The sequence below is a fragment of the Myotis yumanensis genome, unplaced genomic scaffold (genome assembly GCF_028538775.1).
Source record: "Myotis yumanensis isolate MYYU_CA2020_CCGP unplaced genomic scaffold, mMyoYum1.0.hap1 SCAF_3, whole genome shotgun sequence".
In the NCBI taxonomy this organism is placed as follows: domain Eukaryota; kingdom Metazoa; phylum Chordata; class Mammalia; order Chiroptera; family Vespertilionidae; genus Myotis; species Myotis yumanensis.
Genome location: NW_027223754.1, coordinates 23,011,209 through 23,026,757, shown reverse-complemented (window position 1 = coordinate 23,026,757; position 15,549 = coordinate 23,011,209). Strand labels below are relative to the sequence as shown.

Below are 15,549 nucleotides of genomic sequence, written 5' to 3'. Positions count from 1 at the left end.
ATTATATATTTTCTTTATTAAGAAGTTATGAATGTAAAAAGATCTTTGCCTTAACTTAAATACTTAAGTTTTAATTACATTGCATTTAAAGAACCCCAAAGCAATTCTCCAGTTCACAACCCAGTGAGATTTATATGCAGATCAGATTCTTCTTGTATGTTCTGCAGAGACTTCCATCCATGAACTAAGTCTTAATGTATTTTTCCAGTCAGGCCCAGCTGGGCCACATGAAGCTGTTTCTTTTCAGTAACTAGTTGCTCCCGTGGGCAGCTTCCTGGGGGAAATACGAGGACCTGGGACAACCCCTGGCACAGAGTGTGCCTCTTCCTGACCCCATGAGTGCCTTTAAATGGTTTAGAAATAGCCATTTCCTAGTCCACTTTGAGGGAAACCAAACACTGATTACACAAAACAGTGGTTTGTTTTGTTTGAACAATTTGAGCACAGGCTCTTGCCCATGTTTTTCATTAATTCTTAGATGGACAGCAGGTACCTTTTAGATGAAGCATATTCAAGTTCTGCACTGTGACCCTGAGAGTGTGGCCATGCTGTCATTTAGCTTCTAAATAATACAGTTATTCATTAGATAAATGGTTTTATTAGGCACCTATAAAATAAGTGGCTGACAAATTTTAAGTTTGTGTATGTTTACTGTTCATATTGATGGTTTTACATACTATAAAAGCTCCACCTTTCAATTGCTGACTCGCCAGTTGCTGGAAATTGTCACATGCGCCTCACAGATGGTTTCATTTAGAGATTGCTGTGGTTTCAGTCATCATGGCATGAAACAGTTCTGTTTCATTCTGTCCCAAAGTCCACGTTTATTGTGATCCAAGATGAATTAGATTCTGAAATACACACTGACATAAGCCTAGTACATTTGACCAAAAAGTATTTACCCTGAATGAATAGTCAGAAAATGCTCATTTGAATGGGAATGGTCATTCTTTGCTATAGCATCAGTTTATTCTCAAATGAGCCCCTTGACTACTAGAAATAAACTTTTACACCTTGGAGGACGATGTTGGTTTAAGAATGCCAAGTTTGGAGAAAAACAACTTTTCTAGGATAGAAATTTGGTTCGGAATGATGTTGGTAATTTCTAATTCTTAAGGTGGGTAGTGGGTTAAGTATTATTTTATTATGCTTTATAACTTATATTTCCATGATATATATTCTTTTATAAATATGAGATATTAATTTTTTAAAGAAAGTAGCTGGATTGGAGGTTTAGGGCCTAGTTTGTTTAGTCTATGTTCACTATATCATTTAGAAATTCAAATTCATTAACTAATATGATTTTAAATGCTGTGTGGTTTGAGCAAGATTAAAGATGATCAAGGTATTTTGTGTCCTTAGAGTCTGAATGAAAATGTCACGGTATAAAACCTCTTATTCCCTCCTGCCAGCCCTGTAAAGAATAGTCTGTTTTTCATACCCTTGGTCTAAAATTGTTTTTGTTTTCAGATGGTGGCCAGCAGAGATCTGCAATCCCAGGTCTGTGCCACTGAACATCCAGGGCCTTAAGCATAACTTGGGGGACTTCCCTGTGTTCTTCTTTGGTTCTCATGACTACTATTGGGTGCACCAGGGCAGAGTGTTCCCTTATGTTGAAGGAGACAAAAGCTTTGCTGAGGGACAGACTAGTATTAACAAGACCTTCAAAAAAGGTAAGTTGGAATGATGTTTACAGTGGCTCAAAACTAAGAATTCAGTGTTGATTTCTCAACATCTTCCACCTCACATATGACATATTTCTGGTAGCAGAGAATTTTCACCAGGTTAACCCAATTAGAACCATGTCAGAATCTAATCAATTAGAAAAATAACATTTTCAGTTTGGTAGGCTCTGCTGAGTAAGTGAACGGAGTTTCTTCAGTGATCTTTCTAGACATAGATTTTTCTGGGAATAGTTTTCTTAATCACATGAAGCTCCTTTACCACAGAAGAGTAGCAGAGCTTCTCATGGAGAGCCTTACAACTGGTTTTGCAACAAGGTACCGGGAAGTTTGGCTTTCTGGGCGAGAGCAAAGTGAATTTAAAGCTAGTTCCAGGTGAAAGGCTCCCCTTTGGTTCACGTGGAAGCCTCTGATCACGGAAGCAGAACCTCATCTCTGAGGCTGCAGTTTGCACAGAGCAGTGTTCAGCCAACAGTGAGTCATATCCTATTTCATTGCTACCCTATCCTGCTGGTAAGTGGTTATTTCCAGAAACGATTTTAAAAAGAAAAAAGCAGCCCTATTCAGTGCATTGTGAAGGCAGAGTAAAACTGCTCTCCTAACAGGTATTGTTTATTTGTTTGTTTGTTTGTTGGCATTTATATACTTTGTTTGGTCTTATTGGCAGCTCTGGAAGAAGCTGCAAAACGTTTCCAGGAGTTGAAAGCACAAAGAGAAAGTAAAGAAGCACTAGAGATTGAAAAAAACTCAAGAAAACCTCCTCCTTACAAACACATCAAAGTGAGTCTCTACCCTGAGAGATTGGTATTTGACGGGCAAGATGAAGTGCAATATTCTCTTAGTAGTGAGAAAGCCCATTTTGACTTGTGAAAACTTTTGCTAATTTTCACCCAATCTTCTGTAAAAACAAACAGAGCTTTTGTTAGCAGTGTCATAGTCAGATGGGAGCGAGGGAGCTGGGAGCGGGAGCTGTGTGCTGTGGGGATGAGGTCGCAGATAAGTGCTCTGGCACCTGGGAGCGACATGTTTGATGGGGAATCCTGTGCCTGCTCTACCAGGTTATCCTGCCACCAAATGAGAATAGAGAGATTGGCCCCTTTCGTCCAGACAGTCAGAGTTGTTCCCAGTTATGCAATTTCCATCAACTAGTACAGTGATTCCCAAAGTGGGCGCTACCGCCCCCTGGTGGGCGTTGCAGCGATGGGGGGGGGGGCGGTGATGGCCACAGGTGCATTTGTTTTAACTTTTTTTGTATTACCTTTCTATTCTGAGTTCAATAAATAGTTTCATAATTTCAAACTTCAATGTTTCTAATTTACACCTTTCTTTACTATATTTTACGAAAAAGGTAGAAACATTAATACATATATCTTTCTGTTTAATTGCTATTAAAATTTAAAAAAAATTAATTTCCAGGGGGCGCTGAGTAATATTTTTTCTGGAAAGGGGACGGTAGGCCAAATAAGTTTGGGAACCAATGAACTAGTAGAAGGAGAAATACACAGAACAGATAAATGAGAATTCACATCAAGTTTTTGGTATTTTTGCCAACTAAGAAGAGGCAGTTCTTATTCTTAGTTTATTTGTGGGAAATTGCTATTACGATAACCAGCCTTTCGTAGTCATGCTGCAAGGCAGTAGCAGAGCCAAGAACAGCACGGTGGAAGTTTCGGGTGTTCTGTTTAAATTCCTCCCCCTCATCTGTGATTTTGTTTTCTAGGCTAACAAAGTCATAGGAAAGGTACAGATCCAGGTTGCAGACCTGTCAGAGATTCCCCGCTGTAACTGCAAGCCAGCCGATGAGAACCCTTGCGGCTTAGAATCCGAGTGCCTGAACAGAATGCTGCAGTACGAGTGTCACCCGCAGGTGTGCCCAGCCGGAGACCGTTGCCAGAACCAGTGCTTCACAAAGAGGCTCTACCCTGATGCAGAAATCATCAAAACGGAGCGAAGAGGCTGGGGCCTCAGGACCAAAAGGAGCATTAAGAAGGTAATTTGGGGCAGGGGCACTGGTGGTCGGAGCCAGATCAGGGCCTGTGCCTCTCAGAGAAGCTTCAATGGGGATGAAATGTATGGTGGTTCCTGGTAGAATCTTGAAATTTCCCAAGTTGAGAGTTTGGCACTTCTTAGGCAAAGAAGCTATAGGAAGTGGTAGTGATAAAACATACAAAACTTTGGTTGTCTTATGATCAGTCATAAAAAGCAGAAGGGACATGGGTCATTTTCTATTTAAAGTATTATTTTACTTGTTAAGCAAAATAGACCTGGATGTAAAAGACCTAGTAAAGACAAAACTCAGGACTTTGCTCCAGTGTCATAATGCATTAGCTGTGAAACCGTGGCCACGTCAGTCAACCTCCCTGGCCTCCGTTTCCTCATCTCTAAAATAGACATAGTAATCCCTGCCCTACACATGTCAGGGTTGCTGCTAGTCTCAAATTAGATTATATACCCAAAAGCAACCGGAACAAGTTTAGTACTTTGAGGCAATTTTTCAAAACAGTCCCTTTGATTAACACAGAAATGCACTGTCTATTGCAGAACATTTTCTACATACAAATAACTCAAAGGAAAAAAATGAAAATCACCGGTATATCCTACTGCTCAAAGGCTCTCAAACTTTAGAGATTCTGAGAATCTCCTGAGGTTATTATTATTATTATTATTTATCCTCACCTCAGGATATTTTTCCATTCATTTTTAAGGAGAGTGAAAGGGAGAGGGAAAGACAGAGAGAAACATAGATGTGAGAGAAACACATCGATTGGTTGCCTCCTGCACGAGCCCTGTACAGGACCCTGCAACCAAGGTACATGCCCTTGACTGTACCCGGGACTTTGGTCTGCAGGCTGATGCTCTATCCACTGAGCCAAACCAGCTAGGGCCTGGGGTCCTTAAAAACAGTATCACCCAGAAATATCTGGGACAGTATCTTCTGCATTTTATAACAAGTTCCTGCCCTGCCCCCCTTCTGCCCACTATCCCTGCTTGCCAAATGCCAATATATAGAACTTGGAGATATATTCATTGAGAGAGGTGGACCTAGTGAGAATTTGTAATTACTTTTTTTAAAATATATATTTTTATTTATTTCAGAGAGGAAGAGAGAGGGTGAGAGATAGAAACATCAATGATGAGAGATAAATATTGATCAGCTTCTTCTTGCACGCCCCCTACTGGGGATCAAGCCTGAAACCCAGGCATGTGCCCTGACCGGGAATCGAACTGTGACCTCCTGGTTTATAGGTTGGCGCTGAGCCACTGAGTCATATTTCTAGCTTTTAAAAAAATCACCTTTGTGATTAAAAAATACCACATAATGTAGTAAAGTAAATCAGTACAAGAAAGATATTCCTCCTTCATCCTTCAATTCTTGGTCTCACAAAAGATGACCATTGTTGTTGTTTTTTTTTTTTTTTAAATCTTTATTGTTCAGATTATTACATTTGTTCCTCTTTTTTCCCCCCATAACTCCCCTCCTTCCAGCTCCCACCCCACCCTCCATCCTCACTCCCCACCCACTGTGTTCATCCATAGGTGCATGATTTTTGTCCAGTCACTTCCCGCATCTCCCACACCCCTTTTTCCCCCAAGAATAGTCAGTCTATTCCCTTTCTATGTCCCTGATTCTATTATAATCACCAGTTCATTCTGTACATCAGGTTATTTATTCACTTGATTCTTAGATTCATTTGTTGATAGATGCATGTTTGTTGTTCATAATTTGTATCTTTACCTTTTTCTTCTTCTTCCTCTTCTTAAAGGATACCTTTCAGCATTTCATATAATACTGGTTTGGCGGTGATGAACTCCTTTAGCTTTTCCTTATCTGTGAAGCTCTTTATCTGACCTTCAATTCTGAATGATAGCTTTGCTGGATAAAGTAATCTTGGTTGTAGGTTCTTGGTATTCAGCACTTTGAATATTTCTTGCCATTCCCTTCTGGCCTGCAAAGTTTCTGTTGAGAAATCAGCTGACAGTCGTATGGGTATTCCCTTGTAGGTAATTAAGCCTCTTTCTCTTGCTGCTTTTAAGATTTTCTCTTTGTCTTTTGCTCTTGGCATTTTAATGATGATGTGTCTTGGTGTGGTCCTCTTTGGATTCCTTTTGTTTGGGGTTCTCTGCGCTTCTTGGACCTGTAAGTCCATTTCTTTCTCCAGGTGGGGGAAGTTTTCTGCCATTATTTCTTGAAATAGGTTTTCAATATCTTGCTGTCTCTCATCTTCTGGCACTCCAATGACTCTGATATTAGACCGCTTAAAGCTGTCCCAGAGGCTCCTTACACTATCTTCACACTTTCGGATTCTTTTTTCATTTTGCTTTTCCAATTGGGTGTTTTTTGTCGAATCTTTGGTTTGATTATTGTACTCCTCTGGTCTGCTATTGGGTATAATATTCTTTATTTCAGTCCGTGTATGCTTACTTTCTAATTTCTTTATCGTAGCATCGAGGGTCTCATTAGTTTTCGTGAGGTTCTGCACAAATTTATGGCAAGCCCTCAAAATTGCGATTCTTAGCTCCATATCTTCCATTTCTGTCATGTTTCTTTGTCTCCGCATCTTTTATGCTTTCTTGGTGCCCCCCCTTGTGGTCTCTGTGCGCAGTCTTGTTCTAGCCAAGCCTTAATTGTTGTAGTTAACACTAGAGGGATTTGACCCCCAGGCCGGCTGGCTATAGGAATCAGCTGTATGGAAAACGTCTGCCTTCTGGGGAGGCGCTAATCCAGCCTTTGCCTGAGGCGATCGGCAAATGGCTGTGCGCAGGCTTTGGGCGGGGCGGGATCAACAGGGCGGGCGGAGGGAGCAGTTATGGCCACGCTCAGTCCCGTTCCCAGAGGCTCTGCTTCTCAGAACCCCGGCAGCCGCTGCAAACCTCGGAGAGAAAGTTGCCCTCAGGTTCCAACTGATGCCGGATAATCCCGCTTCTCCCGTTTGAGTCTGGGTCCCTAGAGACTCGCCCGGATCTGGAGCCCAGAGTCTGAGACTCACTCCCGACAGAAAACGACAACCGTGCCCTCAGCCACCAGCCCGCTTTGCGCGCGCACCTTGGTACCTTTGTATTTTCCACACTGCGCCGCCTCTGAGCCTCGATTTGCTGTTCTCTTTCCTTCTAGTTGTAGAGTCTCTCTTCAGCCAGCCTTCCTGTGGTTCTGGGTGATGTCCGTTCCGTCTTTTAGTTGTATTTTTGAAATGGTTGTTTGCGGCAGCGGTCTCCGGTGTTTACCTACGCCGCCATCTTGGTCTCCCCGATGACCATTGTTAATAGGTTGGTATGTAGCCTTTTAGAACTTTTTCTGTGCAGTTGTAAGTATTAACACATATGCAAATATATATTCATATATTCTGTATTTGTAGGGTTTTTAAAACAAATATGATCATACATATTTCCCACTTAATATATCATACATACATTTTTATATCAGTACGTAGAGATTTCAACTCATTCTTTTTATTGTTTTTTTGTTTTTTCAACTCATTCTTTTTGTTAAACAATCTCACTGTATTCCATAGTAAAATGTATCAAATTATGTACCATAATTTATATAACCTATTTTCCAATAAATATATATACACACACACACACACACACTTACAGATTTTTTAAAATTCTGTAGCGAACATTCTTGGTCATCTCTCTTTATGCACCTGTTTCTATAGGTTAGATTGCTTGTGATGAGACTCATTCATTTGGTACATATTTGTGAAGCTTCTATGTGCCAGGTACTGTTGCAGCAGTACCTGGAAAAACAGTAGTGAACAAGACAAATTATGAACAGATATCTAATGCTGAGTACCACTAAATGCTGCAAAGAACTAAGCTGTCAGAGGGGACAGCTAGTGACTGGGATTGCTACTTAGATTGATTGGCTAAGGGAACATTTCACCTGAATATGTGAGGGAGAAAGTCACGGAGATACATATCAAGAAGAGTATTTCAGACTAAAGTAAACCAAGTACAAATGCGTTAGTATGTTCCAGCAACAACAAGAAAGCACCAGGAGAAGAGTGGCAGGTAGGGGATAGGAAAGAGGCTCATATGGGCGTTACAGGCCACAGGATGGGAAATTTCTGGAGCATTTTAGTAGGGACTGATTTGATCTGAGACTTGATGTATTCGTTTTATATTGCTGCATAACAATGTTACCACAAACTTGGCAACTTAAAATATAACACACATTTGGTTATCTCAGAGTTCCTGTGGGTGAGGGGTCCAGGCAATGCTTAGCTGGGTCCTCTCAGGGTGCAGTCAGGGTGCTGCCCAGGGCTGGATTCTCACTCATGTGCCTTGGCTAAGGAAGGATCCACTTCCCTGCCTGTATGGCTGTTGGCAGAATTATGCTCCTTGCCAGCTGTAAGCCTGAGAGCTTCAGGTGTTTTTGTTTGTTTCATTTGTTGTTACTGTTTCGTTGTCCTCTGGAGGCTGCCTGCAATTCCTTGCCAAATGAGGTTCCCCAACATGGCTCTTTGCTTCCTTACAGCCAGCAAGATGTATGCTAAAGTCATAATGTAACAGATTCATGTAATCACATATGTCCATCACCTTTGTCATGCTCTATTGCAAGGCACAGGTCCTGCTCACTTGAGGGGAGAGGATCACAGAGCCATGTGAACACCAGGAAGCAGAGGTCATGGGGCCCACCTTCAGAGTCTGTCTGCCACATTTGAGTTTCAAAAGAATAATTTTGGCTGTAGTGTGGAGAATTTATGGTAATGGGGAAAGTAATAAAAAGGAGACCATTATAATCCAGGAGAGAGATGATGGTGGCATAGACTACTAGGGTTGTAGTTGTGCAGGAGAGAAGAGGGTGGATTTCTGACATTTTGAAGTTAGAGCCAATAGGACTTGCTAGTGCATTGGATATGTGTATTGGGCTGCTCAAAGGCCATCAGCATGTAAAATGTTATGTGATTCAAATTTTTTAATATTATTTCAATGCCATGCATGTCGTAAGTGTTTCCCTCCACGTCCTGCATGGTTCAGGGTTCGGGTCTGGAAGAGGAGCCGCACACAAATGAAAAAGAAAAGACACGAGATAATTTGGGAATATTGGGGGACCAGGCGGGCAAGTCCAACTCAGGAGGAAGGACTTCCACTGTGCTCAGGCCTCACCAAGCTTTTTATACTCAGAGGTAAACAAGGCCGTGGTTACCATAGTTACACAGTTCTTGTGAGTTTCACTTGTTTTGACCATGGTTACACTTCCTGCACTTCCTCAGCCCATTAGCTTCCCAGATAAGATCTATAAGGTCAAGCCTAATGATGCTAAGAGGACTGTGCCCTCTAAGCTGGGACTTGTTTGTGACTTTGCCAACAGGTCAGTCCGAGGCTTAACCCTATATCAGGTTCCCGCAGATGCATATCACACATACAAATTTTTTTGCCTGTGATTTCAGGGGAATGTTTGGAGTCATCCTGAAAACTGTATAGCTTAATGTCTTTTTAACACCTTTTAATAGTAGTTGTATTTATTCTAAAATGTGTTTTAATTTACTTAATTCATGATATATAGTTGACCCTTGAATACACACAGGTTAGGGACACTGACCACACTCATAGTTGAACTTTTTTGACTCCCCCAAAACTTAAGTTGTGGCACAAGGGATTGGTTCCAGGCCCCCTCCAGACACCAGAATCTGAGGATATTCCAGTCCCCTATATAAAAGGTATACATCAGTGCATACAGTCAGCCTCTATCTGTGGGCTCCCAGCCACGGATGGAAAATAGTACAGGTATTTATTGAAAAAATCCATGTGTGAATAGACCTGCACAGTTCAAAACTATCTTGTTCAAGGGTCAACTGTAATCAAGAGAAAAGAAAATATAATCAGGATTGTCTGCCCTAGCACTTGAGGAATTGCTAGTGTAAGATAATTGATCTTTTACAAAACAGCTAGAAATATATGGTCTCTTTAAAGCAGAATCATCAAGACTTTGTAGCAACATTGGAAAGATTTTTGGTGCATTTAGGGGACAGATGCCAAATATGAAACTGAAAACACAGTGAGTCCCCTCTTCACACCTAAATCCTGACCGTGTGCCAGCGTCAAGCATGCCCTTCCTGCTGTGAGGTGGCTTCTTAGAAACTGGAAAACATGTATAAACACTGAATTACACCCTCTCTTTATCGTCTTTAAGGACAGATTTCTAGCAATTTCTAAGGTCTGTATTTTCTTTTAGTTCACAGTTTAATTTACAGCTCGTGGTTCAGTAAACAACTCTTTGAGGTTAACGGTTTGTCACTTTGGACATCAAAAGTATTTCTTTTACAAAATAGCTAGAGATATTTATTCACAGTGGTATATCAAGTTTTGGCACATGCGCTCATATTTGATATCAGCACTTTAATTTTTCTATATTCATTCATTTTCATAGACTAATAAATATAAACCATAATAAATAGTTTATAATGTTATAGTACAGTTTCAGGGCTCGAGGTTGCCTTATCCCAGATCCCAGTGATAGCCCATAACTGTGTCACTTGGACTATTGAAATAATATTGTCAGCAAAAAGAGACAAGCAGATCATTATATTTTGCAGCACTGGCACAAGAAAAATAGTGCCACCTGAATGCCCATGAATAATAGCAACTATTCGTTTTGATGGTTGAAGTTATATTTCTATGGTTCTTTTTGGTTGATTCTTTTGGATCATACATGCTGTGTTAAGGAATGCTTTCTAATATAATACATTGGTTTCACATTTACATATTGCATGCTTCTCTGTAGGGTGAATTTGTAAATGAATATGTTGGCGAATTAATTGACGAAGAAGAATGCAGATTGCGAATCAAGCGAGCCCATGAGAACAGCGTAACCAATTTTTATATGTTAACTGTCACCAAGGTAAAATTACTTTGTTTGTTTTTGTTTTCATGATCTTAGGTTGAACTGTTTCCTCTAATTTGATTTTTTCAGGCAAAGTATAATGATTAGCAGTACCCAGAGTGCTTCCCACTATAATGTGCTAATTATACCAGAGCACAAAATGAACGCTTGCTGCAGCCTTGCACAGGTCATATGAGACAGCATTACGAGTGAGAGTGAAGCAGGAAAGGTTGACACACCTGGATTCTGGTCCCAGCTCCTCTTAGGGACTGAAAAACTTGCCCTCAGTTGCTTTATCACTGAAGGAGGGAAGGAGCTCTAATTCTAAGTTATAAGCCACCATTAAAATTCAGATTTAGCCAAAATTCTAACTCTGAAAATTGTTCTGCACATTTAAACTTTTTTAATGAGTTAGGAGAAATGGATGCTGTCATAAGAGAAATGACAGAACTGCTGGTTTAATACATGCAGTTGTAAGTCCTATTTGATGCACCCTGTGTCCATTATCTCATTCAATTTCTTCACTGGTCTTCTGATTTACAGAGAACAAGAAACTGAGGTCTAGCCATGGTAAATGGTTGAATACCTTGTTACAGTTTAATGAAGAGCTAAGATTAGTACCCACGTTTCCTGTGTTCCAGGCCATTCCTAAAATAGAGTCAGAATGTCATTAAAGTTAAGAACTGGAGATCATGTAAAAGAAATATTATTTTAACTCATATGGTATTGTTTGAACCTTTTTACAGCTTTCATGAATATATATTCCATAAACATACAATGCCATTTATTTATGACTAGAGGCCCAATGCACAAAATTCGTGCATGGGGGGGGGCGGTGTCCCTCAGCCCAGCCTGTGCCCTCTCGCAATCCAGGACCCCTCGTTCCTAACTGCCCGCCCACCTGCTTGCTCCTTACCGCCTGACTGTTCACTCCTTACCACCCACTTGCTTGCTCCTTACCGCTTGGTTCACCGCTCCTTAGCGCTGCCACGGAGGCAGGCAAAGCTCCCACCACCGCCGCTGCACTCGCCAGCCGTGAGCCTGCCTTCTGTCTGAGCGGTGCTCCTGCTGTGGGAGCACACTGATCACCAGGGGGCAGCTCCTGTGTTGCCCCCTGGTGATCAATGCACGTCATAGCGACCGGTCATTCTGGTCGTTTCGCCATAACAGTTGCTGGGCTTTTATATATATAGATTGTCGATTGGCTCCTAAATCCTATCTTCACTGCCAGTGACCCCTCCAGCCATCTTTACAACACTCGGAGGATCCATCTTATAGGGCTTATCCAGATTATCAGAATTTAAATTTAGGAGCCCAATGGGGAGGTTTGTATTGTATTTTAGACTTTACTACAAGTAAAATTAGAACAAATAAAAAATTATTTGCTTTGCATAGTGGCAGTATCATAGCCAGTGAGGCTTATCCAAGGTGTGATTATTACTAATCAAAAAAGAAAGAAAATCACTCAAGCATATCTGCAAGTCTTTATTCAGAAGAGAAATTTCTCATTTTTCCTACTTGCTCTTCATGGCCTGAGCCCTGAGCCTCTAGCCCTGTTCTAGTTGTGCTTCTGCTCAGAGCAGGAAAGGAGGGCCGGCAGCTCAGCACCCTTGTTCCCATCACAAGGAGCTGTCTGCACTCAGAGCTCTCCCAGAAATACTTTTCCTAAACCAAAGACCAGACAATCTTCTAAGCATTATTCTACGGTCTGTTTGTTTCCACTTCATCTTGATTGTTTTGATTTGAAAGTCATGAGAGAAAGTAGATAACTTACTAAATGTACAGAGAGCACCACATTTTCAGATTTGCAGTTGTCAGGCATCAGCTGGCAGCAAAATGCTGCTGCCTGGTGGCTCTTGACTGCATTGGATGTTTCTAAGATGTTTATATTTTAGTTTTATGTCAAAGGTACCTTTCCTTTCTTTTCTTTCTGAAGGACCGTATAATTGATGCTGGCCCAAAAGGAAATTACTCTCGCTTTATGAACCACAGTTGTAATCCAAACTGTGAAACACAAAAGTGGACAGTGAACGGAGACGTTCGAGTTGGACTTTTTGCTCTTTGTGATATTCCTGCAGGTAAAGAAAGTAACTTGCTCCCCATGCCCCCCTCCCTAGGAAGCAAGTATATCCTTTGAAAGCAGGACATTCTTCAAGGTTTGGTGCTCAAATATTTATTCAAATAAGATAAAGTGTTATATTTAGAATTGTTAATCTGCCAATAAGAAGTAAAAATCTGTCTTCTGCAAAGGGGAGCCTAGTAAGAGCTTTTCTGTAAGAGAGGATATTACAGAATTCTCTGTATCCACAATCTTTCTGAATTGAATCTCCACATTATTGCTGTCTATATAACGTAACCAGATGGTTAAGCTTTTGTTTTCTTTTTTTAAAGTATTAAAAGCCTGTGTTAACATCAGTGGGTTTCTTGGTTTGTTTGGGGGGAGGGGGGGTGTTTTATTTTGAAAGATCATTCTGTTTCAAATTAGACATAAAACACTTCTGAAGCCAGAGTTTTCATTTTTTCTTACTCATTCAGCATCTTAACAGCAAATCTTAGTTTCTCCTTTGTTAAGTTTGTAGCAACTTTCAGTTGTATTTCTAGACTCATAGTGGATTGTTCAAGCCCAGCTTTGCCTCCTAATTTGAATCACTGGATCTTTGGTGTAGATAGTAAACCTAAACTTTGAACTCTTTTCTGATCATAATACAAGGCATTAATTACTGGAAACAGTATGGTCGTCATAATTCCATAGACATATTGTTCATTTAGAAACTAGTTTAAATTAGCTTTAGAAAAGAGAGCTAAACTAGAACTCATTTTTCTTAAACAGAGATTTCAAATCCTGGTCTCTATTACATAGTTTTTGACCACTTCAATGAAAAGGATGTGACGACTTTTGTAGACTATTTATTTTTGCTGTAATCATGGGTGGGTTGGGATGTTTTTCTCTAGATATTTTTTTGCCTTTTTTTCTTTTTTCCATCACTGTCTTCGATGTAGAATGTGGGGGAGGGAAAAGTTGATGTCTCTTTTTTTCATTACGAGAGTGTCTCTGACAGCAGTTTCTTGCCCGTGACTTGAATATGAATAATTATTTCTCTTTTGTTTTAGGAATGGAGTTAACTTTTAATTATAACCTGGATTGCCTGGGCAACGGCAGGACGGAGTGCCACTGTGGGGCAGAGAACTGCAGTGGTTTTCTTGGAGTGCGGCCCAAGGTCAGTGTGCAGGGGCGTGCCCTGAGCCAGGAGGAGTATGGAGGGGTTACTGCAGAAGTTTGCTTATGACCATCTCAGGAAAATACTGGCAAACGGGTACCTGGTTTCATTCACTGATCTTCAGTGGTGTTTACCCAGAGTTTAGACTCTGACTTTCCAATGAAGCATATCTTAGTAAGATCTGTTAGTTTCTGAATATGTATTTGTATTTCTGATAGAATTTGAAGTTAGCAAAATCCTTTTAGAAAACTTTAAATTCACAATATACTAAAACCCACTTAATTATCTATAATAATAAAAACGTAATATGCTAATTAGACCGTACAGCTGAACGACCTTCCAGACATCATTCCAGACGTCCTTCTGGACAAAGCTGCCACGGCAGGGCCTGAGGCAGAGGTAGTTAGAAGCGATCAGGCATGCAGGCGATCAGTTAGGGGTGATCAGGCAGGCAGGCGAGTGGTTAGGGCCGGTCAGGCAGGTAGGCAGAGGGGTTAGGGGCAATCAGGTAGGCAGGCAGGCAGAGTGGTTAGGGGCAGTCAGCAGGCAGGCAAGTAGTCAGGGGTGATGAGGCAGGCAGGCAGAGTGGTTATGGGTGATCAGGCAGGCAGGTAGGCAGGCGAGCAGGTAGGAGCCAGCGGTCCTGAATTGCAAGAGGGATGTCCGATTGCCCACAGGGATTGGCCTAAACCAGCAGTCAGACATCCCCCAAGGGGTCCCAGATTGCGAAAGGGTGCAGGCTGAGCTGAGAGCCGCCCCCCGCCCCTCCACACGAATTTCGTGCACTGGGCCTCTAGTATACTATAAAATGGTGACTTTTGTCCAGGTAGCTCAGTTAGAGTGTAGTCACACCATGCCAGAGTTGTGGGTTTGATCCCCAGTCAGGGCACATATAAGAATCAACCAATGAATGCATAATGAGTGGAACAACAAATCTATGTTTCTCTCTCTCCCTTCCCCTCTCTCTCTAAAAAATTTTTTTTAAAAGATAATTTCATAAAATGGTGACTTTAATGGAATGTGAATTATATCTCAGTGTCCTTGTAATTTTTTAAAAATATTTTTTATTGATTTTAGAGAGAGAGGAAGGGAGAAGGAGAAAGCGATAGAAACATTGATCAGCTGCCTCCTACATGCCCTCCACTGGGGTTTGAGCCATAACCTGGGCATGTGCCCTGACCGGGAATTGACCTGGCCACCTTTTGGAGCATGGGACAGAGCCCCACCAACTGAGCCACACCAGCTTATTTTAGTATTTTATGGGATGAGTCCTCCTGGTGTTTTTAGTTAATTGAGCCACAGATTAAATAAAATGAATGTGTTGTAGGATTTCCCCTTCTCTGTAAAGCTTCATGCATTACGATCATTAAAACTGTGATCCTCTTTTCCTGCCAGTCGACATGTGTGGCAACAACTGAAGAAAGGGCAAGAAATGCTAAGTTAAAGCAGAAGAGACGAAAAATCAAAACAGAATCAAAGCAGATGCATGAAGATTACTGTTTTCAATGTGGAGATGGTGGAGAGCTGGTCATGTGTGATAAAAAGGACTGTCCCAAAGCATACCACCTCCTATGCCTTAACCTGACTCAGCCACCATATGGTAAGCGAGATCTTTAAGACCTTTTCTCAGACTTGCATTTTTGCCAGCTATGTGTAACTCAGAATATATTCCACTGTCCTTAGTGGAGCCATGGAATAGGAATCATTGACTAGGACAAACAACCATAGCAAACAAAAATTATGCTAGTGAAAATCTGTTTGTAAATTTGGGATACATGTGAGCCAGCAAGGATTGGTTTCTCCTTCTATTACCACTAGAGAC

At 41.2% G+C, this 15,549-nt stretch overlaps 1 protein-coding gene and 1 pseudogene across 4 annotated transcripts in view; both read left to right on the top strand.

Annotated features, from left to right (window-relative positions):
- The window catches only part of NSD3 (nuclear receptor binding SET domain protein 3), a 118,067-nt gene that overhangs the window by 96,015 nt on the left and 6,503 nt on the right, over nt 1-15,549 (top strand). For all 4 annotated transcript variants that reach the window (XM_070408410.1, XM_070408414.1, XM_070408412.1 and 1 more), the window contains 7 exons: nt 1,471-1,673; nt 2,350-2,462; nt 3,403-3,672; nt 10,411-10,527; nt 12,446-12,587; nt 13,621-13,727; nt 15,123-15,327. In XM_070408410.1, coding sequence (XP_070264511.1) covers nt 1,471-1,673; nt 2,350-2,462; nt 3,403-3,672; nt 10,411-10,527; nt 12,446-12,587; nt 13,621-13,727; nt 15,123-15,327 — 1,157 coding nt within the window. The remainder of the gene's footprint in view (nt 1-1,470; nt 1,674-2,349; nt 2,463-3,402; nt 3,673-10,410; nt 10,528-12,445; nt 12,588-13,620; nt 13,728-15,122; nt 15,328-15,549) is intronic.
- LOC139007719 (U4 spliceosomal RNA) lies at nt 11,893-12,003 on the top strand (annotated as a pseudogene).